The sequence below is a fragment of the Nomascus leucogenys genome, chromosome 23 (genome assembly GCF_006542625.1).
Source record: "Nomascus leucogenys isolate Asia chromosome 23, Asia_NLE_v1, whole genome shotgun sequence".
Taxonomy (NCBI): Eukaryota; Metazoa; Chordata; class Mammalia; order Primates; family Hylobatidae; genus Nomascus; species Nomascus leucogenys.
In genome coordinates this window covers 24263392-24288893 of record NC_044403.1, presented here as the reverse complement: position 1 = coordinate 24288893, position 25502 = coordinate 24263392, and the positions used below count along the sequence as shown (strand labels likewise).

Sequence of the window (25502 nt, the reverse complement as noted above, 5' to 3'; positions counted from 1 at the left end):
GAGGCAGGAGGATCCTCTGAGCCCAGGAGTTTGAGACCAGCCATGGCAACATAGCAAGACTCCGTCTCTACAAAAAATTAAAAAATTAGCCAGGCGTGGTGGTGCATGCTTGTAGTCTCAGCTGCTTGAAGGCTGAGATGGGAGATTTCTTGAGCCTAGGAGTTCAAGGCTCAATATATGGAACAATGGTTCCATGTATTTTCTGCACTCCAGCCTGGCCAACAGAGCTGGACCTTGTCTCAAAAAAAAAAAAAAAAAGAAAAAATAATTTATTTTGGAATTTATAACAATAGAAGTAAAATGTATGAAAACAGCCAGGGAAAGGGAGATGGGTATACTATTGTAAAGTTCACTTCATATACATGAAGTAGTATAGTATTATTTGAGAGCAGAATGTGATTAAAGATGTACAATGGAGAACCTAGAGCAATCATAACAGAAAGAAAGAAAAGAAGGAAGGAAGGGAGAAAAGAAAGAAAATTAAGGAAAGGGGAGGAAGGAGGAGGGAGGGAATAAAGAAAGGGAAAGATAAATAATAAGCAATAATAAAGATAAAGTAGAATCATGAAAGACATTCGGTTTAAAAAAGAAGAAAGAAAAATGAACAGAAAATAAAGAGAACATACAGAAGATAAATGCAAGGTAGTAGACATAAACTCAAGTAAAATGATAATCACATTATCTAAATGGCCAAAATTCTCCCATAAAACGGGTTGTCAGATTAGATTTTTTAAAAAGGTCCAAGTGTATGCTATCTAAAACAAAAAAAAAACACACACTGAAATAATAGAAAAAGCTATGCTATGCAAAGAGAGTTGGAGTGCCTATCTTAATCAGACAAAGTAGATTTCAGAACAAGAAATATTACTAAGCCTTGCTCTAAAATAGAGTGACAATTTTATAAGGGATAAGGAGTGATAATTTTATAAGGATAAAAGGGTCAGATAATCAGGAGAACATGTGTTTGCACCTAATAACAGAGCTTCAAAATACATAAAGCAAAATCTAAGCGAACTTGAGAGAAAAAGACAGATCCATAATTATAGTTGGAGGTTTTAACACCCCCACCCCATGTAATTAACAGAAAATCTGTGGTGATATAGGAGCCTTGAACAGCATATCAGTTAAACTGTTTAACTGACATTAATATAACAATTCGACAAATGAATAATGTACGTTCTTTTCCAGTGCACACAGACTTTTACCAAGATAGCACATATTCTGGCCATAAAACAAGTTTTAATACATTTAAAAGGATTGAAATCATGCAAAGTATAGTTGACCAAAACAGAATTAAACTAGACATCATTAATAAAACAATACGTGGAAAATCCCCAAATATTTGAAAATTAACAGTTTTTCTATAACCCATGGGTCAAAGAAGAAATAATGAATTAAATTATCAAATATTTTGAATTGAACAAAAATGAAAACATTATCAACATCAAGGGATGCAGCTAAAGCAGCGCTTACAAGGAAATTCATAGCATTAAAATTATAGCATTATGCTAAAATTTATAGCATTTTTATTTTTTATTTCCATAGAGTGAAGTTTGTCCTCAACAAAGCTCTCCTCTCCCGTCTCCAGCCTAGGACAGGGTAGGAAAGGCGGGGGCTAAGATGTGGCTCCAATGGCTGAGGGGCCTCTGAGAAACAAGTAAGGGCCCTGGGCTTCCAGGCAAAACCGTGTCTGGCTTCTCCAGCCAGGCTGAGTCCACTGTGCCTCCCTGCCCAGGCCTTGGGAAAGAGGAGGGTGCACTGGCTTCTGGCTAGTTCCAAAGTGGAGTGTGAAAATAGTGAGATGTTTACATGCAGTGGCCAGTCCAGCGTGGTACTCACACCTCTTTCTGGAAGTTGCCATTGGTTGGTTCTTTGGGCTCCCAGGCTGTTGCTCAGTGCAGTCAGCCATTCTCGGGGGTTCTGGGGGAAGAGCCCAGTGTCATGGATTTGAAGGCATTCCAGCTCTGAGGTTGCAGGCTTCTCCTTGGCAGTGGGCTGGCAACCGTAGCAGGTGAAAGTGTGGAACTTCTGATTGAGCTCTCTTATTTTAGTTAAAAAAAAGTCTCAAATCAATGATCTAAGCTTTCACATTGAGGAATGAGAGGAAGAGGAGGAAATTACACTTAAAGTAAGCAAAAGGAAGAATCTAATAAAGAGGCACAAGACATCAGTGGAATAGAAAATAGAAAAACAACAGAGAAAATGAAGCCAAAATCTAGTTTTTTAAAGTGATCAATAAAATTGATAAAATGTTGACAAAATGACTAGAGGAAAGGCACACATTTCCAATATCAGGAATCAGGGAGGTAAAATCACTATAGATTCTAAGCCATGAAAAGGATACTAAGGGCTGGGCATGGTGGGGCTCATGCCTGTAATCTCAACACTTTGGGAGGCCAAGGCGGGTGGATTGCTTGAGCCCAGGAGTTTGAGACCAGACTGGGCAACATGGTGAAACCCCATCTCTACAAAAAATACCAAAGTTAGCCAGGTATGGTGGTGCATGCCTGTGGTCTCAGCTACTCTGGAGGCTGAGGTGGGAGGATTGCCTGAGCCTGGGAGGTTGAGGCTGCAGTGAGCTGTGATTGTGCCATTCTCCACACCAGTCTGGGCTACAGAGGGAGACCTTGTCTCAAAACAAAACAAAACAAAAACCCCAAAAAACAAAACAAAACAAAAAAACCACGATAATATGTGGTAAAATCTGGCCTGTGTGCCTAATCTGGCTTGCCATCTCTTTTGTGAGTAAAGTTTTATTGGAACACAGACACAACTATTTACATTTTATCTATGGCTGCTTTTGTACTATAGTGGCAGAAGTGAGTAGTTATGGGAGACCACATTGCCAGAAAAGCCTGAAATATTTACTATGTGGCTTCTTACAGAAAAAGTTTGCTGACCCCTGCCTTAGATGAAAAGAACAAATTCATTGACAGACACTAACTACCAGAGTCACTCAAGGAAATAGCCTGTATATTCCCCTATCCACTGAAAAAATTGAATTTATGGTTAAAGTTTTCCCACAATGAAAGCTTTGGGCCCAGATGGCTTCACTGGTAAATTCCACTTCTTCCTTTTCATCTTTTATTTATTTACTTTTCTCTAGGATTTCAGTACAGTGTTTCATGGAGTTGCTGAAATAAGACATCCTTGCCTTGTTCTTAATCTTACTGAGATAACATTCAATATTTCACCTTAAGTGTGTTAGGTTAGTTGTAGGTTTTTTTTTTTTTTTTTTTTTTTTTTTTTTTTTTTTTTTTGAGACAGAGTCTTGCTCTGTCGCCCAGGCTGGAGTGCAGTGGCGCGATCTCAGCTCACTGCAAGCTCCGCCTCCCGGGTTCCAGCCATTCTCCTGCCTCAGCCTCTCCGAGCAGCTGGGACTACAGGCGCCCGCCACCACGCCCAGCTAATTTTTGTTTGTATTTTTAGTAGAGACGGGGTTTCACCGTGGTCTCGATCTGCTGACCTCGTGATCCGCCCGCCTCGGCCTCCCAAAGTGCTGGGATTACAAGCGTGAGCCACAGCGCCCGGCCTTTGGTTAGTTGTAGGTTTTATGTAGAAGCCATTATCACATTGAGAAAGTTTCCTTCTGTTCTTTTGCAGACCTTATTTATTCTGAGTGAGTGTTGAATTTTTTTTTCATGCTTCTTTCTGCTTCAGTTCACGTGATCTATATCTTTTTTCTTTTTCATTATGTTAATATGGCAAAGTACATTGCTTTTAGAATGTTAAACCAACATTGTACCTTTCTGGGATAAACTGTACTTTGTCATGATGATTTATTTATTTTATATATATATATCTTATTATACTTTAAGTTTTAGGGTACATGTGCACAACATGCAGGTTAGTTACATATGTATACATGTGCCATGTTGGTGTGCTGCACCCATCAACTCGTCATAGATATTTTGTTAAAGATTTTCATGTCTATAATATTGAAGGCGGAGTGTCTGTAATTTTCTTTTCCTGCAATTTTTTGTCAGGTTTGGTATCAGAGTCGTAATGGCCTCCTAAACCAAACTGGGAGAGTGTACTTACATTTTCTGTTTTTTGAAGGAGCCGTGTTATTTATTTCTTCAAGTTTAATGTAGTATGCTATTGAAGTCACCTGAGCACGAAGTTTTCTTTGTGGGTAAGTTTGTATTAACCAATTCTTTTTTTTTTTTTAGTGGTAAAGAGCTATTCAAAACTTTATTTCTTTTTGTGTCCATTTGTTAAATTCTGTTTATTTTTCATAAAGAATTTGTCTACTTAATCTTATTTGTTAAATTTATTGACATAAAGATTACCTTATTGACATAAAGATTATGACATAATGTTACCTTATTATACGTTTAATGTCTTTAAAATCTTCAGCAATATAGCCTCTCCATTCTTGATATTGGTAATTTGTGTTTTTCTCTTTGTTATTTTTATTTATTTTTTTGAGACAGATTCTTGCTCTGTTGCCCAGGCTGGAGTGCAGCAGCTCACTGCAACCCCCCCACCACCCCACCCACAACCCCCAGGTTCAAGCGATTCTCCTGCCTCAGCCTCCCAAGTAGCTGGGATTACAGACATGTGCCACCACACCTGGCTAATTTTTGTATTTTTAGTAGAGACGGGGTTTCACCATGTTGGCCAGGCTGGTCTCGAACTCCTGACCTCAAGTGATCCACCTGCCTCGGCCTCCCAAAGTGCTGGGATTACAGGAGTGAGCCACCACACCCAGCCTAGATCTTGAATTTTTAAATCTAATCAGCCTGTATGCCTTTTGATTGGGGATTTTATTTACATTTAAAGTAACTCTTGGTAAGTGAGGACTTACTATTGCCATTTTGTTGTTTTTTGTTTTATAGTTCTTTTGTTCTTCTCTTCCTCTCTTGCTGTCTTCCTTTTTTTTTTTTTATTTGATGATTTTTATAGTGAATTGCTTTGATTCTTTTCTGTAACACTTAGTGGTTACTTTGAGTCTTGAATAAAATAACTTGTAGTTAAAATAATCTATTTTCAGTTGATAATTTAATTGCATACAAATCTGTACAGTGTTACTTCCTCTGCCTGAATTTTGTGTTTCTGTATTGTTTCATTCTCATTCTTTTGAGACAGGGTCTCACTTTGTTGCCCAGGCTGGAGTGCAGTGGCCCCATCTCAGCTCACTGCAGGCTCTGCCTCTTGGGTTCAAGCGATTCTCCTGCCTCAGCCACCTGAGTAGCTGGGATTACAGGTGTGCACCACCATGCCTGGCTAATTTTTGTATTAAGAGTTTCATTCTTTTCATAGTGTGCATTGGTTAACAAATCTTTATTTTTTTTTTTAACTTTTATGTTAGGATTAAAACTATATGTACCACTACTACAGTGTCATATGAATCTGTGTTTGTCTATATACCTTCACCAGGAGATTTAGGCTTTCACATTGCTAGTTAGCATACTTCATGTTGCTGTTTAGCATGTTTCAACTTGAAGAACTTCCTTGAGCATCTCTTGTAAGGCAGGTCTAGTGGTGATGAACTCCCTCAAGTTTTGTTTATCCAGAAAAATGTAATTTGTCCTTCATTAAAAATTTTTGAAAATGTTATAATTATTTTTACATTTTTAGTAGAGATGAATTCTCACTATGTTGCCCAGATGTGGGGCTCAAATGATCCTACTGCCTTGGTCTCCCAAAGTCCTGGGATTACAGACATGAACCACTGCACCTAGCCTGTCCTTCATTTTTAAACAATAATTTTTCTAGGTATATCTTGGTTGGCTGTTTTCTCTTTCAGTACTTTGAATATTTTATCCCTTCCTCTTGGTCTATGAGGTTTAGGCTGAGAAATCTACTGATAGTCTTATATGTGAGAGCCTTCCTTCCTTTCTTCCTTCCTTCCTTTTTCTCTCTCTCTTTCTTTCTTCTTTCTTTTTTTTTGGAGTCTCTCTCCGTCACCCAGGCTGGAGTGCAGTGGCACATTCCTGGCTCACTGAAACCTCTGCCTCCTGGGCTCAAACGATCCTCCCACCTCAGCCTCCTGAGTACCTGGGGCTACAGGTATGTGCCACTGCACTGGGCTAATTTTTGTAGTTTTAAGGGAGACAGGGTTTCACCATGTTGGCCAGGCTTGTCTTGAACTCCTGACCTCAAGTGATCCACCTGCCTCAGCCTCCCAAAGTGCTGGAATTACAGGTGTGAGCCACTTCACCTGGCCTGTCTTTTTTTTTTTTTTTTTTTTTGACAAGTCTTGCTCTGTCACCCAGGGCTGGAGTGCAATGGTGCAATCTCAGCTCTCTGCAGCCACTGCCTCCTGGATTCAAGCAATTCTCCTGCCTCACCCTCCCAAGTAGCTGGGATTACAGGTGCCCATCACCATGCCTGGGTAATTTTTTTTGTGTTTTTAGTAGAGACAGTGTTTCACCATGTTGGCCAAGCTGGCCTTGAACTCCTGACCTCAGGTGATCCATCTGCCTCGGTCTTCCAAAGTGCTGGGATTACAGGTGTGAGCCACTGCACCCAGCCTGTCCTTCATTTTTAAAAGATAATTTTTCCAAGTATAGTATTCTTGGTTTGGCTGTTTTCTCTTTCAGTGCTTTGAATATATCATTCCATCCTCCTGGCATATAAGGTTTCTGCTGAGAAATCTACTGATAGTCTTATATGTGATGAGTCATTTTTCTTGTGCTACTTTAAAAATTCTCTTTGTCTGACCTTTAACAATTTAATTATAATGTGTCTAGGTATAGACTTCTTTATGTTTTTTTTTGTTTTTTTTTTGAGAAGGAGTCTCACTCTTTCACCCAGGCTGGAGTGCAGTGGCGCTATCTTGGCTCACTGCAAGCTCCGCCTCCCAGGTTCACACCATTCTCCTGCCTCAGCCTCCCGAGTAGCTGGGACTACAGGCGCCTGCAACCACGTCCGGCTAATTTTTTTGTATTTTTTTTTTAGTAGAGACAGGGTTTCACCGTGTTAGCCAGGATGGTCTCGATCTCCTGACCTCGTGATCTGCCCGCCTTGGCCTCCCAAAGTGCTGGGATTACAGGTGTGAGCCACCATGCCTGGCCGACTTCTTTATGTTTAACCTATTTGGAATCTTTTAGGATTCCTGAATCTGGATGTCTATGTTCTTCCCTCAGTTTGGATAGTTTTCAATTATTATTTTGTTACATATGTTTTCTGCTTCTTTCTTTATTCTCCTTGTGGGACTTCTATGATGTGTATATTGGTTTGCACATTCATGTCCCCCAAATCCTGGAGGCTTTCTTTTTCATTCTTTTTTTTTCTCCTCTGACTGGATAATTTCAAATAATCTGTGTTTGAGGTTGCTGAATCTTTCTTCTGTTTGATCAAGTCTGCTGTTGAAGCTCTCTACTGTATTTTTTATTTTACTCATGTATTCTTCAGCACCATAATTTCTGCCTTTTTTGTTTTTGTTTTTTGTTTGAGTTGGAGTTTCGCTCTGTTGCCCAGGCTGGAGTGCAGTAGTGCAATCTCGGCTCACTGCAACCTCTGCCTCCTGGGTTTAAATGATTGTCGTGCCTCAGACTCCCGAGTGGCTGGGGTTACAGGGGCCTGCCACCATGCCTGGCTAATTTTTGTATTTTTAGTACAGACAGGGTTTCACCATGTTAGTCAGGCTGGTCTCAAACTCCTGACCTCAGGTGATCTGCCCATCTCAGCCTCTCAAAGTGCTGGGATTACTGGGATTACAGGTGTGAGCCACCATGCCTGACCCTGTTTTTTTGTTTTTTTTTTTAAATGATTTCTAGCTCTCTGTTGAACTCCTAGTTTTGTTAATACATTTTTTCTGATATCACTAAGTTGTCAATCTATGTTATCTTTAGCTTACTGAGCCTCTTTAAAACACTTTAACTTTGAATTCTTTGTCGGGCAATTCATAGATCTCCATTTCTTTGGGTTTGGTTACTGGAAATTTATTGCGTTTTTTGGTGATGTCATATTTTCTTAATTTTTTATGTTCCTTACAGGCTTGCAGTGGTGTCAGTGTGTTTGAAAGAGCAGTCACCTCTTACTGCCTGCAAGGGTAGTGGCTGGGTGAGGTGCATGGTGCACTGGGTCAGCATGGGACTGGAGACTTGTGGGGCACATATGGGCACCAGTTCTAAAGGGTGTGTCATGGCATTGGGTCTGATAGGTGAGTGCACACATGCAATGCTGGGCTTGGGGTGAATAAGCAGCATTCACCCTGGTTCTAGAGGATGTGGCTGAGGCTCTGGCTTTGGAGGGGGTGCAGCAGTGTGAGTTCTGGGCAGCTCCATTGGCTGGCATCAGCATTCTTGAAGACTGTGGGGGTCCTTGGCAGTTAAGGCTGTGGGTATTTGTGGCAGTGGGGATGGCTGCTAGAGTCCTGAGTGGCAAAGGTTGCATGGGTTTTCCTGCTCTCCTTTTCACCTTGTGAGGAAGTCACAGCTGATGGTATTCCTCTTGGCTTTGAGCTGTGCCAGCCTGGGGAATGGGGTTACACAGGTAAAGTGCTTTCTACACTTTTCTGCATGACCATCCTCAGTTTTTCTGTTTCACTGAGTTGCAGCAGCTTTTTAATTGCACTCTAGAACTCTCCCAGAGCTATTTTCATCTGTGGATAATTGCTAAATTGTTGTTTTTGTGGATATATAAGGACTAGTATATCCTAGTCTGCTCTCTTGCTGTGTTAGTCCTCTTGCTCGATCTTATTAGAAGTTTATCAGTCTTAATCTTGTCAAAGAACCAAATTTTGGCTTTGTTAATTTTTCTAGTTTTTGTTTCATGATTTTATTAATTTTCCATTTTAAAATTCTGTCTTCTACTTACATTGGTTCTAATTTACTCTTCTTTTTTTAACCTTCATAAATTATAAACTTGGATTATTTATTAATTTTTTCTTTTCTATTCATTTAAAACTACAGTATTCACTGTAAGACTGTTTTAGCTGTGTTCTATACATTTTCATATTCTATTTTCATAATAATTTAATGTAAAATATTTAAATTTTTAAAATTATTTTTTTTTCTTTTACCCATGGGTTATTTTTCGAAGTGTGTGTTTTAATTTCCAAATATTTAGGAATTATGTAGATTTTTTTCTTGTTATTGATTTCATTGTGGTTATAAAATATATCTCTAAGATTTTAATATTTTGAGATGTATTATATTATGGCTGAGTATGTAATATATCTTTGCGAACATTTTATTTACACCTAAAAACGTGTATTCTTTAATTGGTGAATGTCATTTTGTTGGGTTAATTTAATTTGGTCAAGATGGTTGATGGTGGTGTTGAGATTTTTTGTATTATTACTGAATTTTGTTTAATAGTCTTATCAGTTACTGAGAAAAGGTTTTTAAAATATCCAACTATGAGTATTGATGTTTATTTTCCTTTAACTCAGCTTTTACTTCTGTTCATATGTTTTGAAGTTCAAAATTAGGTGCATACTTATTTATAGTTGTTATATATGCTTGATGCAATCAGTGACTCATGTAATTATGAAATGTACCTCTTTATACTCACCCATTTTTGTCTTATATTAGTATGACCACTTGTGGAAGGCTGAATAATGTCTCTCCCCACCTCAAATATGTTAAATCCTAATCCCTTGAGTCTATAATTATGTTACCTTATATGGCAGATACTTTGTAGATAGGATTAAGCTAATAATCTTGAGATGGAGAGATCATGCTGGTTTGTTCATGTGGGTTCAGTGTAATTATGAGAGTCCTTATAAGAGGGAAGGAGTAGAGTCAAAGTCAGAAAACAGAGATGTAACAATAAAAGCAAAGGTTGGAATTATATACTTCAAAGGCGGCAGAAGAATCCACAAGACAAGAAATTTGAAATTTGGCAAAACTGATTTCCTTCTGGAGGCTTTAGAGGAGAACATTTCCTTGACTTTCCCAGAAGGAAATCAGTTCTGCCAAAACCTTGATTTTGGACTTCTGACCTACAAAACTTTAAGAAAATAAATAGCCCAGCCCCAGCGACACAGAAGACGGGTGATTTCTGCATTTCTGCTTGAGGTACCGGTTTCATCTCACTAGGGAGTGCCTAACAGTGGGTGCAGGACAGTCGGTGAAGCGCACTGTGCGCGAGCCGAAGCAGGGCGAGGCATTGACTCACTCGGGAAGCGCAAGGGGTCAGGGAGTTCCCTTTCCTAGTCAAAGAAAGGGGAAGCAGACGGCACCTGGAATATCGGGTCAGTCCCACCCTAACTGCGCTTTTCCAACGGGCCTGGAAAACGGCACACTAGGAGATTGTGTCCCGCACCTGGCTCAGAGGGTCCTATGCCCACGGAGTCTCGCTAATTGCTAGCACAGCAGTCTGAGATCAAGCTGCGAGGCGGCAGCGAGGCTGGGGGAGGGGCGCCCGCCATTGCCCAGGCTTGCTTAGGTAAACAAAGCAGCCAGGAAGCTCGAAGTGGGTGGAGCCCACCACAGCTCAAGGAGGCCTGCCTGCCTCTGTAGGCTCCACCTCTGGGGGCAGGGCACAGACAAACAAAAACTCTGCAAGAACTTCCACAGACTTAAATGTCCCTGTCTGACTGACAGCTTTGAAGAGAGTAGTGGTTCTCCCAGCACGCAGCTGGAGATCTGAGAACAGTCAGACTGCCTCCTAAAGTGGGTCCCTCACCCCTGAGCAGCCTAACTGGGAGGCACCCCCCAGTAGGGACAGACTGACACCTCATTCAACCCGGTACTTCTCTGAGACAAAACTTTCAGAGGAACTATCAGACAGCTGAATTTGTGGTCTCACGAAAATCTGCTGTTCTGCAGCCACCGCTGCTGACACCCAGCCAAACAGGGTCTGGAGTGCACCTCTAGTAAACTCCAACAGACCTGCAGCTGAGGGTCCTGTCTGGTAGAAGGAAAACTAACAAACAGAAAGGACATCCACACCAAAAACCCATCTGTACATCACCATCATCAAAGACAAAAAGTAGATAAAACCACAAAGATGGGGAAAAAACAGACCAAAAAAACTGGAAACTCTAAAAAACAGAGCACCTCTCCTCCTCCAAAGGAACGCAGTTCCTCACCAGCAACGGAACAAAGCTGGATGGAGGATGACTTTGATGAGTTGAGAGAAGAAGGCTTCAGACGATCAAACTACTCTGAGCTACGAGAGGAAATTCAAAACAACAGCAAAGAAGTTAAAAACTTTGAAAAAAAATTAGAAGAATGGATAACTAGAATAACCAATGGAGAGAAGGGTTTCAAGGAGCCGATGGAGCTGAAAGCCAAGTTTCGAGAACTACGCGAAGATTGCAGAAGCCTCAGTAGCAGATGCGATCAACTGGAAGAAAGGGTATCGCTGATGGAAGATGAAATGAATGAAATGAAAAGAGAAGGGAAGTTTAGAGAAAAAAGGATAAAAAGAAATGAACAAAGCCTCCAAGAAATTTGGGACTATGTGAAAAGACCAAACCTACGTCTGATTGGTGTACCTGAAAATGATGGGGAGAATGGAACCAAGTTGGAAAACACTCTGCAAGATATTATCCAGGAGAACTTCCCCAATCTAGCAAGGCAGGCCAGCATTCAGATTCAGGAAATACAGAGAACGCCACAAAGATACTCCTCGAGAAGGGCAACTCCAAGACACATTATTGTCAGATTCACCAAAGTTGAAATGAAAGAAAAAATGTTAAGGGCAGCCAGAGAGAAAGGTCGGGTTACCCACAAAGGGAAGCCCATCAGACTAACAGCTGATCTCTCAGCAGAAACTCTACAAGCCAGAAGAGAGTGGGGGCCGATATTCAACATTCTTAAAGAAAAGAATTTTCAACCCAGAATCTCCTATCCCGCCAAACTAAGCTTCATAAGTGAAGGAGAAATAAAACACTTTACAGACAAGCAAACGCTGAGTGATTTTGTCACCACCAGGCCTGCCCTAAAAGAGCTCCTGAAGGAAGCACTAAACATGGAAAGGAACAACCGGTACCAGCCACTGCAAAAACATGCCAAATTGTAAAGACCATCGAGACTAGGAAGAAACTATAGCAACTAACGAGCAAAATAACCAACTAACATCATAATGACAGGATCAGATTCACACATAACAATATTAACGTTAAATGTAAATGGGCTAAATGCTCCAATCAAAAGACACAGACTGGCAAACTGGATAAGGAGTCAGGACCCATCAGTGTGCTGTATTCAGGAAACCCATCTCACATGCAGAGACACACATAGACTCAAAATAAAGGGATGGAGGAAGATCTATCAAGCAACTGGAAAACAAAAAAAGGCAGGGGTTGCAATCCTAGTCTCTGATAAAATAGACTTTAAACCAACAAAGATCAAAAGAGACAAAGAAGGCCATTACATAATGGTAAAGGGATCAATTCATCAAGAAGAGCTAACTATCCTAAATATATATGCACCCAACACAGGAGCACCCAGATTCATAAAGCAAGTCCTGAGTGACCTACTAAGGGACTTAAACTCCCACACAATAATAATGGGAGATTTTAACACCCCACTGTCAGCATTAGACAGATCAACGAGACAGAAAGTTAACAAGGATATCCAGGAATTGAACTCAGCTCTACATAAAGTGGACCTAATAGACATCTACAGAACTCTCCACCCCAAGTCAACAGAATATACATTTTTTTCAGCACCACACCACACCTATTCCAAAATTGACCACATAGTTGGAAGTAAAGCTCTCCTCAGCAAATGTAAAAGAACAGAAATTATAACAAACTGTCTCTCAGACCACAGTGCAATCAAACTAGAACTCAGGATTAAGAAACTCACTCAAAACCGCTCTACTACATGGAAACTGAACAACCTGCTCCTGAATGACTATTGGGTACATAATGAAATGAAGGCAGAAATAAAGATGTTCTTTGAAACCAACGAGAACAAAGACACAACATACCAGAATCTCTGGGACACATTCAAAGCAGTGTGTAGAGGGAAATTTATAGCACTAAATGCCCACAAGAGAAAGCAGGAAAGATCCAAAATTGACTCCCTAACATCACAATTAAAAGAACTAGAAAAGCAAGAACAAACACATTCAAAAGCTAGCAGAAGGCTAGAAATAACTAAAATCAGAGCAGAACTGAAGGAAATAGAGACACAAAAAACCCTTCAAAAAATTAATGAATCCAGGAGCTGGTTTTTTGAAAAGATCAACAAAATTGATGGACCGCTAGCAAGACTAATAAAGAAGAAAAGAGAGAAGAATCAAATAGATGCAATAAAAAACGAAAAAGGGGATATCACCACCGATCCCACAGAAATACAATCTACCATCAGAGAATACTACAAACACCTCTATGCAAATAAACTAGAAAATCTAGAAGAAATGGATAAATTCCTCGACAAATACACCCTCCCAAGACTAAACCAGGAAGAAGTTGAATCTCTGAATAGACCAATAACAGGTTCTGAAATTGTGGCAATAATCAATAGCTTACCAACCAAAAAGAGTCCAGGACCTGATGGATTCACAGCCGAATTCTACCAGAGGTACAAGGAGGAACTGGTACCATTCCTTCTGAAACTATTCCAATCGATAGAAAAAGAGGGAATCCTCCCTAACACATTTTATGAAGCCAGCATCGTCCTGATACCAAAACCTGGCAGAGACATAACCAAAAAAGAGAATTTCAGACCAATATCCTTGATGAACATTGATGCAAAAATCCTCAATAAAATACTGGCAAACCGAATCCAGCAGCACATCAAAAAGCTTATCCACCATGATCAAGTGGGCTTCATCCCTGGGATGCAAGGCTGGTTCAACATACGCAAATCAATAAATGTAATCCAACATATAAACAGAACCAAAGACAAAAACCACATGATTATCTCAATAGATGCAGAAAAGGCCTTTGACAAAATTCAACAACCCTTCATGCTAAAAACTCTCAATAAATTAGGTATTGATGGGACGTATCTCAAAATAATAAGAGCTATCTATGACAAACCCACAGCCAATATCATACTGAATGGGCAAAAACTGGAAGCATTCCCTCTGAAAACTGGCACAAGACAGGGATGCCCTCTCTCACCGCTCCTGTTCAACATAGTGCTGGAAGTTCTGGCCAGAGCAATCAGGCAGGAGAAGGAAATAAAAGGTATTCAATTAGGAAAAGAGGAAGTCAAATTGTCCCTGTTTGCAGATGACATGATTGTATATCTAGAAAACCCCATTGTCTCAGCCCAAAATCTCCTTAAGCTGATTAGCAACTTCAGCGAAGTCTCAGGATACAAAATTAATGTACAAAAATCACAAGCATTCTTGTACACCAATCACAGACAAACAGAGAGCCAAATCATGAGTGAACTCCCATTCACAATTGCTTCAAAGAGAATAAAATACCTAGGAATCCAACTTACAAGGGATGTGAAGGACCTCTTCAAGGAGAACTACAAACCACTGCTCAATGAAATAAAAGAGGATACAAACAAATGGAAGAACATTCCATGCTCATGGGTTGGAAGAATCAATATCGTGAAAATGGCCATACTGCCCAAGGTAATTTATAGATTCAATGCCATCCCCATCAAGCTACCAATGACTTTCTTCACAGAATTGGAAAAAACTACTTTAAAGTTCATATGGAACCAAAAAAGAGCCCGCATCGCCAAGTCAATCCTAAGCCAAAAGAACAAAGCTGGAGGCATCACGCTACCTGACTTTAAACTATACTACAAGGCTACAGTAACCAAAACAGCATGGTACTGGTACCACAACAGAGACATAGATCAATGGAACAGAACAGAGCCCTCAGAAATGATGCCGCATAGCTACAACTATCTGATCTTTGACAAACCTGACAAAAACAAGAAATGGGGAAAGGATTCCCTATTTAATAAATGGTGCTGGGAAAACTGGCTAGCCATATGTAGAAAGCTGCAACTGGATCCCTTCCTTACACCTTATACAAAAATTAATTCAAGATGGATTAAAGACTTATATGTTAGACCTAAAACCATTAAAATCCTACAAGAAAACCTAGGCAATACCATTCAGGACATAGGCGTGGGCAAGGACTTCATGTCTAAAACACCAAAAGCAATGGCAACAAAAGCCAAAATCGACAAATGGGATCTCATTAAACTAAAGAGCTTCTGCACAGCAAAAGAAACTATCATCAGAATGAACAGGCAACCTACAGAATGGGAGAAAATTTTTGCAACCTACTCATCTGACAAAGGGCTAATATCCAGAATCTATAATGAACTCAAACAAATTTACAAGAAAAAAACAAACAACCCCATCAAAAAGTGGGCAGAGGACATGAACAGACACTTCTCAAAAGAAGACATTTATGCAGCCAGAAAACACATGAAGAAATGCTCATCATCACTGGCCATCAGAGAAATGCAAATCAAAACCACAGTGAGATAGCATCTCACACCAGTTAGAATGGCCATCATTCAAAAATTAGGAAACAACAGGTGCTGGAGAGGATGTGGAGAAATAGGAACACTTTTACACTGTTGGTGGGACTGTAAACTAGTTCAACCATTGTGGAAGTCAGTGTGGCGATTCCTCAGGGATCTCGAACTAGAAATACCATTTGACCCAGCCATCCCATTACTGGGTATATACCCAAAGGACTATAAATCATGCTGCTATAAAGACACATGCACACGTATGTTTATTGCGGCACTATTCACAATAGCAAAGAGTTGGAACCAACCCAAATGTCCAACAACAATAGACTGGATTAAGAAAATGTGGCACATATACACCATGGAATACTATGCAGCCATAAAAAATGATGAGTTCGTGTCCTTTGTAGGGACATGGATGAAACTGGAAAACATCATTCTCAGTAAACTATCGCAAGGACAAAAACCCAAACACCGCATGTTCTCACTCATAGGTGGGAATTGAACAATGAGAACTCATGGACACAGGAAGGGGAACATCACACTCCGGGGACTGTTGTGGGGTGGGGGGAGGGGGGAGGGACAGCATTAGGAGATACACCTAATGCTAAATGACGAGTTAATGGGTGCAGGAAATCAACATGGCACATGGATACATATGTAACAAACCTGCACATTGTGCACATGTACCCTAAAACCCTAAAGTATAATAAAAAAAAAAAAAAAAAAAAAAGAAAAGAAATATATGTTATTTTAAGTCACTAAGTTTGTGTTAGGTAATGTGTTACAGCAGTGATAAGCACTCCAGGTGCTTACTGTAATGTGTATATTGGTTTGCACATTGTATATATTTTGTATACCTTTCTTCTAATCTGTCATTATATTTAAAGTACGTATCTGACAGCCAGAACAGACAATATCTTTTTTGTTTTTTGAGATGGAGTTTCATTCTTGTTGTCCAGGCTGGAGTGCAATGGTGCGATCTTGGCTCGCTGCAACCTCAGCCTTCTGGGTTCAAGTGATTCTCCTGCCTCAGCCTCCCAAATAGCTGGGATTACAGGCACCTGCCACCACGCCTGGCTATTTTTTGTATTTTTAGTAGAGATAGTGTTTCCCCATGTTGGCCAGGCTGGTCTTGAACTCATGACCTCAGGTGATTTGCCCGCCTCAGCCTCCCAAAGTTCTGGGATTACAGGTGTGCGCCACCATGCCTAGCCAGAACAGACAATATCTTATTGGTTCTTGCTTTTTCTTCTAGTCCTACAATTTGTGCCATTTATTTGGTGCAGCAGTCCATTTATGATGAATTCAATTATTGACAAGATTGGCTTTATCATTTTTCTGTTTTTTAAAATGATTTGCGTTATGTTTTACTTTGTTTTTTTTTTAAAGAAATTAAGATGGGAAAAGAAAATAAATATAATTCTTTATATGTACTTACATATTTACAGTTTCTGTTGCTCTTCAATGTTTTCTGTATATTTATGTTTTTATCTGGTGATACTTATTTTCTAAGAACTTCTTTTAGCATTTCTTGTAGTGCTGGCCTGCTCATGACAAATTTTCTACTTTCTCTGCTCTGAAAATATTTTTACTTCTTCTTCATTTCTATTGGATACTTTTTCTGGATATAGAATTCTGTATTGGCAGTCTCACCATTTTACCCTTTTTTTTTTTTTTTTTTTTGAGACAGAGTTTTGCTCTTGTTGCCCAGGCTGGAGTGTACCGGTGCGATCTCAGCTCACTGCAACCTCTGCCTCCTGGGTTCAAGCGATTCTCCTGCTTCAGCCTCCAGAGTAGCTGGGATTACAGGCGCCTGCCACCACGCCCAGCTAATTTTTGTATTTTTAGTAGAGACGGGGTTTCACCATGTTGGCCAGGCTGGTCTCGAACTCCTGAGCTCAGGTGATCCATCTGCCTTGTTCTCCTAAAGTGGTGGGATTACAAGTGTGAGCCACTGTGCCTGGCCAATTTTACCATTTTAAAGATGGCATCTCATTGCCTTTCTCCTTGTTTCTGATGAGAATTTAGCTGTCATTCATGTTGTTGTTTCCCATTATTGTGTTATTTATTTTCCTCTGGCTGTTTTCTGTATTTTCTTTTTATCTTTGGTTTTTATCAGTTTTAGATTATGTTCTTAGGAGTGATTTTCCTTATGTTTATCTTGATGCAGATTCAGTGAGTTTCTTATACCTGTAAGTTGTATCCCAAATTTGGGTAGTATGTGACCATTACTTTTTCAAATTCCTTTCCAATTTCATTATATGTCCCCTTTATTCTGGGGGACTTCAGTTTCACTTTTGTTATACTATTTGGCATTGTTCATAGGTCACTGAGGTTCTGTTCATTTTTTTCTGCCATTTTTTCCCTCTATTCTTCACATTGGATTATTTTTAGCAATCTGTCTTCATGTTTACTGACCTTTTTATCTGCCCTCTTCTATTTGCTATTAATCTAATTCAGCTATTATTATTATTATTATTATTATTTTTTTTTTTTTTTTTGAGACGCAGTCTTGCTCTGTCACCCAGGCTGGAGTGCAGTGGCGCGATCTCGGCTCACTGCAAGCTCCGCCTCCCGGGTTCACGCCATTCTCCTGCCTCAGCCTCTCCGAGTAGCTGGGACTACAGGCGCCCGCCACCACGCCCAGCTAATTTTTTTTGTATTTTTAGTAGAGACAGGGTTTCACCGTGGTCTCGATCTCCTGACCTCGTGATCCGCCTGCCTCGGCCTCCCAGAGTGCTGGGATTACAAGCGTGAGCCACCGCGCCCGGCCCTATTATTATTATTATTGAGATGGAGTCTCGCTCTGTCACCTAGGCTGGAGTGCCATAGTGCAATCTCAGTTCACTGCAACCTCTGCCTCCTGGGTTCAAGTGATTCTCCTGCCTCAGCCTCCTGAGCAGCTGGGACTATAGGCATGCGCTGCCAGGCCAGGCTAATGTTTTATATTTTTAGTAGAGGCAGGGTTTCACCATGTTGGCCAGGATGGTCTCAAACTCCTGACCTCAAATGATCCACCTGCCCCCCACTCCCAAAATGCTGGGATTACAGGTGTGAGCCACCATGCCTGGCCCTCATTCAGTTATTTTTAAAAATTGTGAATGCTGTTCTATTCTAGAATAGTCACTTGATTCTTTTTTGTAGTTTCTACTTCTCTGAGATTCTTCACATTTTTATTCATTATGACTATATTTTCTTCTAAGTCTTTGAACATAGTTATGTAGATATTAAAGTCCTTGTTTGCTAGTTCCAGCATCTATGTCACATAAGTTTCTTTTCTACTTACTGACTTTTCTTTGATGCATGGCCCATATATTCTTATTTCTTTGGATTCTAATAATATTTTATTGTATGCTAGACATTAAATATGATGCATTATGGCTAATCTGTGTTATGTATCCTCTTTTTTGAAGAAAAGTTTTATTGGGGAATAATTTCAGATTTACAGAAATGTTTTTAAGATAGCACAGAACATTTCTTTATACTTTTCACCCCATTTCCCCTAATGTTAGCATCTTTAAAAAATCATGGCACATTTCTCAAATGTAAGAAATGAATATTGCTACATTGTTTGAATTTTACCAATTTTTCATTAATGCCCTTTTTTCTGTTCCAGGATCCAGTCCAGGATACCACATTACATCTAGTTGTCATATTTATTGTTTTCCTCTGGTCTATGACAGTTTCTCAGTGTTTCTTTATTTTTCGTGAACTTGATGTATTTTAAGAGTATTGGTCAGATATTTAAGAGTACCACTCAATTTATAATTATTTGATTTTTTTCTGCATATTTAGATTGAATGTGTAGGGGAAAACTTTCTTCAACTGTGTTTTTTTCTGCTTTCACACCACCACTACCACAATTATCAACACAGAAGAAGACTTGTGTGACCAAATGTGGTAGGGGTGTTCCCCACATACCAATTAGCAGACACCAGCTGGTATCTTTAATTCAATTCCAACATTATCTACCTGGAGATAGTGTCAGATCTTACAGTTCAGGGGTTCAATATGCAAGATCGCGCCCTACACCCGCAGACACCAGTCACAAGTCCGGGCCTCTGGAACATCTGACCAATAAGCTTCAAGTCGGGATTTCCACAACTTCCCCTTTGAGTTCAATTAATTTGCTGGAGCAGCTCACAGAACTCAGGCAAACCCTTATGTTTATCGGTTTATTAAAAAGGATATTACAAAAGATACAGATGAAGAGAACTGTAGGGCAGGGTATGGGGAAAGGGGTGCGGAGCTTCCATGACCTCCCTGGGAAGGCTGCTCTCCAGAAATCTCCACAGGTTCAGTCATCTGGAAGCATTCTGACACAGTTCTCTTGGGTTTTTATGGAAGCTTCAGGACATCAGCATTCTTGCCCCTGACCCCCTCCCCGTCATCACCCCAGTAAAGGGCAGGACCCTCTCTGGGGAAGGTTTTAAGACCCACAATCAGAAAGCCAGGGGAAAATTAGAGTCCTGCCTTGAGGCAGATGAAAGGAGGGCAGGAGAAGGCCAGAGGCCTTCCCCTTGAGGCCTGACACACTCAACATTATAAGAAAGGACTAGCCGGGCGCGGTGGCTCACGCCTGTAATCCCAGCACTTTGGGAGGCCGAGGCGGGCGGATCACGAGGTCAGGAGATCAAGACCATCCTGGCTAACACGGTGAAACCCTGTCTCTACTAAAAATACAAAAAATTAGCCGGCCGTGTTGGCGGGCGCCTGTAGTCAGCTACTCCGAGAGGCTGAGGCAGGAGAATGGCGTGAACCCGGGAGGCGGAGCTTGCAGTGAGCAGAGATCGCGCCACTGCACTCCAGCCTGGGCGACAGAGCGAGACTCCGTCTCAAAAAAAAAAAAAAAAAAAGAGAGAGACCAGAGCCCACTCTCTTTCTTCCCTTGTGCACACACTGAGGAAAGGCCACTTGAGGATATAGTGAGAAGTCTGCAACCCACAGGGGAAGCACCCTCCAAACACCAACTCTGCTGGCATCTTGATCTTAGACTTTCAGTCTGTGGAATGATGAAAATATAAATAAATTTCTGTTGTTTAAGTCACCTAGTCTATGGTATTTTGTTGTGATAGTCCAAGCAAGTGAATATAAGAATATTCACATTGTTGTGTACCATATCTCCAGAACTTAATCACACTGCAAAACTGAAACCCTGTACCCATTAAGCAACTTCCTTTTCCTTTTCCCTCCAAACTTCTTTCAGTAACCGTTCTTCTTTCTTTGTCTATGGGTTTGACTACTTTAGATTCCTCATATAAGTGGAATCACACCGTATTTGTCATTTTGTGATCAGTTCATTTCACTTAGTATAATATTTTCAAGGTTCATCAGTGTTGTAAAGTATGACAGGATTTCCTTTCTAAGACTAATATTCCATTGTATGTATAGACCACATTTTGTTTGTTTTGCCTTTATATTAAGGGCGTGAAAATTTGTTCTCAGAGGCAGCTAAACTACTGGTGACTCTTTTTGGCGATGTTAAGTTTTGTTTTGTTTTTGGTTGGTGCTACTAAGCAATGCATCACCTCTGTTCTCTCTGTTCAGCTCTTGGCCCTGCAGGAACTATCTCAGCTTGGACTTGGCAGAGTTTTGTCCTATGTCTACACAGTCTAGAACTTAGCCACAGACATACAGTGAATTCCCACACAGTCTTAAGGGTGCCTCTCTCTTGTGAATTTCCCTGCCCTGCAAATTCCAGCCATTTAAGCAGCTCAAAACTCCAATCTCTGCCTCCTCATTTTAGTAAGACTGCTGTTCTGTTTAGGATTCATTTTTGTGCCCTGTCCTAGAAAGTGGTCCTAGATAGAAAGCTAGAATGATCATTGCACTCACCTTTGTGTTCTCTCAAGGATCACAATGTTGCCTGTGTGTTCCTGAAAATAGCTGCCTCGTGTATTTTGCCATGTGGTATATTTTGATTGGAGAGTAAGTCTAATGCCATTCTGTCATGGCTGGAAGCAGAAATATATTTGTTTTTATTAATATGCACTCCCTGTTTCTTTTCTTTTATCCTTATGCAGTCTATCTTGATGATCTTATCCACTCTTAAGAGTTTCAGTACCCTTTCTGTTTTCCTTACTTTAACTTTTGTATTTTTTTAGATGGAGTTTCACTCTTGTTGCCCAGGCTGGAGTACAATGGTGCAATCTCGGCTCACTGCAACCTCCGCCTCCCAGTTTCAAGCCATTCTCCTGTCTCAGCCTCCTGAGTAGCTGAGATTACAGGCACCCACCACCACACCTGGCTAATTTTTTTGTATTTTTAATAGAGACAGGGTTTCACCATGTTGGCCAGGCTGGTCTTGAATTCCTGACCTCAGGTGATCCACTCGCCTCGGCCTCCCAAAGTGCTGGGATTACAGGCGTGAGCCACCACGCCCGGCCTACTTTAACTTTTTATTAACTTTTCATTCACTTTTCACCCATTAAAAATAAATTACTAACACTTTAGAATGTATTTGTTTACTTTGCTCTTCTTTTTAGTTATCTTTGCATAAAGTATAATAATAAAAAAAAGACAACAAAGAGAAAAAATTTAATGGAATTTCTGATACTGTGAAGGGTAAAGACCATAGCACAATTTGGACAATGTTTTGGGGAAGACGTCGTTATGTCATATTCACAAAACATATCTGGGCAATAGTCCGTTTCTCCCATGATTCCAGGCATACGCACCCAACAGTCCATTTCGTTATTGTTTATCACTACCCAAAAGTTCCAAGAAACGATGAAGTCAGTCTCATTTGGCATACATCTACTTTTTCAGAAGAAAACAAAGCAGAGAAAAAATTCTGAGAGAAATTCATAGCTAGTAACCCCTCTCACTTTTATTTTAGTTTCCATAACTGAAATTGCTGGACTTGAGAGCAATTTTTCCTTGCTCAACAGAATTAGGTGAGATGGGGAATCAATTTAATATATATTTAATGAGCATCTAGAGTGTCATGGGGCAAAAAAATAGCAACTTAAAATATTAATTTCTATAGGCAGCCCCCAAATTTGAATCATTTCCTGAAAAATTACTTCTGCTTTTGTCAGGTTTCCTGCTAGCAGTTTAGAGATTGGGCTGTTTCCTCACTGATACATATCCCTTCACACTTCTATAACTTAACTCTCTCAACTGCATGTGAAAGATCTTAGCTGAAGATGACTGACAGTGTTATTTATTCCATGTTAGAGTTGCCTACGGCAACCCAAGCCCAGAATGACCACGGACCACAGCAAAAATGTGAGTTAACCAAGGTAGCATGGAAGACAATGCATAGTGACAGTAGGCTATGGATGAATGGGGAGTAGAGTAAGTTTAAAGCAGAGGGTGCAGAAGAATCAAGGATAATTTGAGGAAATACTTTTGGTTCAGTTTAAAGTCCAGAGTTGGAATATGGAAAGTTGGTGTATGGTACAGGATCTGATCTTAGGTCTCAGGTAAACTCTTTTCTAACCGTTCACTTCTTTAATCGCATCTTAGAAACCCAACCTAGGGCACTGCTGTTATTCCTTCTTGCTCCTAGCTAAAGAGGGAACTTTGTTGGGAGAACTTTATCTCTTTAGTTGTATTCGGAGTAACCTTGGACCAGCTGTTTAAATTCTAGGTATGGCTGTTTTTCTGACTATGGAATGAGGAGGACACCAATAGTTTTGCTGGTGGATACTAGTAAGATTTTTGTCAGGAAAGAAACTGATTTACATATCTAGATTTTTTTTTTTTTAACTTCACAGTGTTGCACTAGAAAGGTGACAGGGAAGAAAAAGTATCAAGAACACTACAGATAATAGTCTCTGTGACTGAGGATTTGAAGGCAAAAGAGCCATTTTTACATAGAGCCTTAAGAGAATATTATCTGAGACAGACAGGTAATAGTGTAAATGCCAAAATTAATCCTTGATTTTGTATCGTAGGCAGTAAACTCTCACGAGGTATATTCTTTAGGGTAGTTCCCTAAGCTTTCTCTCTTTTTACTACATAGTTTTACTATTATAATTTTTAATGTCTTTTGAGAGTGTTGCCTTAATTTGCTAAATCATTCTAGTATACTTGGGATATTTAGACCTATTTCTATTACTATAAATTATACAGCATTGGACATCTTTATTTGTGTAATCTTTTCCTATTTTTGCATTATATCTATGTTGATTTCTAAGGAATAGAAATATTAAGTTAGAAGTAATGTATATCTCAAAGTATATGTTCAAGGTCACACACACAACTGGTGATAAATTGGAACCTAGTTGGAACTATTTAGAGGCTTTCAATATATACTTAAAGTAAATTTTAAAAATTTACTTTACTTTTTGAATTGGCTTGTGGTTACACAAATTCAATTATGGTTTGATATCTTTTTAAAATTTAGCATAACACAAAAATGAACATTTGTGTATTTCATTAAATGTTCTCCTGTGACGCAAATGTATTTTTAAAAGTTTTACTAGAAATCTAATGCTTTTGGATTCATCAGTCCAAATATTTATTATGTAGAATTCTCTCTTTATGAAGGCATCTCTCATAAATTTTTTTCTTTAAGAAGTTCAGAATACTCCATGGATACACACATATATAGAATAATTTATCTAAAATTTAAACAGAAAATTGAAGTCCAAATAGGCAAGTTTAATTTCCTAATTAAATGTTATTAAGCAAAGGAATCAAAATTAGAACTTTTGCTCGTTACACGTAATTTCTACACTATTGCACTATGAGATACCTTTGATTTTAAAATAAAGATTTGCTGAAAATACTTCCATTTTTCAAATTTAAAATTTAGATTTAGGTTGTATGCAACATAGCTAACATGAGGTAGTGTCCTATTCTTAAACTTGGCATCAACTTAAACTTACTGCTCTTTTAGTAACAACAGTTTACAAAGCACTTCTGAAATGTAGATTATTTTTATTTAAATTTTATGTATTTAAATTTTGAGTAGATAATATGTTTACATGGTTCAAAATTCAAAAGGTACAAAAGAAAGTAAGGTAAAAAGTCTTTTTCCTATTTTGTCTCCAGTGACTGTTTTTTCCATTCCAGAGGCAAACAATGTTATCAGATTCTTGGGTGTGCTTGCAGAGATATTTGTATATCCTGTTCTGCAGAATGTTTGTCTTAACTATATATCTTACAAAATATTCCATATCAGTTAAAAAAAAAAGCCAGTCTTTATTAGAAGCTATATATTCACTTTATGGATATATCAAAAATGTATTTGACTGGCCTTTTACTGATAGAATGTAGATTGTATTCAGTCTTCTCCTCCTACAAATATTGCTGCCATGAATAAATATGACATTTTGCACCTGTGAGTATCTGTAGGAAAAATTTCTTAAGGAGAAATTTCTAGGTCAAAGGATACATGCCTTTGCCATTTTGGTAGATATTGCCAAATTGTCCTCCAAAGAGGTACCAATTTATATTCTCACCACCTAAGTATGAGACAGTGTAAGTCACAATTTCAAAGGAAAAAAGCATTCTTTATCTTGATAAATAGAGTAAGTTCTCTGATACAGGTGTTGGTGGTTACCTTAGACTTTAGAGCAAGTTCCTGACACATCTAGAAAAGGAATCTTTATGGCCTGGATCTCAGTTCCCATTAGGCCAAATTGCTTTAAGATGCGCTGTCCTTGCCTGACTTTCTCTTTTCTTTCAACCTGTCTTCTGACTCAGGAGTGTGCTTTGACTCTGTTGTTGCAGCTTCCTCTTCCAGGCCTTCTTGTTCTTGCCTTGTGGCAATAGCTCTGGGGCTTCTGACTGCAGTTCTTATGAGTGTGCTGCTATACCAGTGGATCCTGTGCCAGGGTAAGTGCAAACTTAAACCAAAATTAATCTTTCATTTTATATTATAAAAGCAATATAACATAGCAGAAGCTTTGAAAAATCAAAAAATAATTCAAACAAAATAAATCTCCATCTGTATACAACTATTTCCTGGGTATAGCCTTTGACCACGTGCATTTGTATAAGCATGTATTTTCTTTTTTCTTTTTGTTTTTTGAGACAGGGTCTTCCTCTATCAGCCAGGCTGTGGGTGATAGATTTGTGTGCTGCTATACCAGTGGATCCTGTGCCACTGTACAATCACAGCTCACTGCAGCCTTGACCTCCTTAGGCTCAAGTGATCCACCTCAGCCTCTCGAGTAGCTGGGACCACAGGCACAATACCACCATGCCTGGCTGATTTTTGTATTATTATTATTT

General features: G+C 39.5%; 1 protein-coding gene across 3 annotated transcripts in view; it reads left to right on the top strand.

Annotated features, from left to right (window-relative positions):
• KLRG1 (killer cell lectin like receptor G1) overlaps positions 1-25502 on the top strand; it is a 56240-nt gene that overhangs the window by 13415 nt on the left and 17323 nt on the right. Inside the window, exons 1-2 of one of the 3 annotated variants that reach the window (XM_030804407.1) lie at positions 22368-22544; positions 24999-25103. In XM_030804407.1, coding sequence (XP_030660267.1) covers positions 22463-22544; positions 24999-25103 — 187 coding nt within the window. In that variant the 5' untranslated portion in view covers positions 22368-22462. Of the gene's footprint in view, positions 1-22367; positions 22545-24998; positions 25104-25502 lie in introns of those variants that run through there. The other 2 variants (XM_030804408.1, XM_030804410.1) reach the window with 2 other exon arrangements.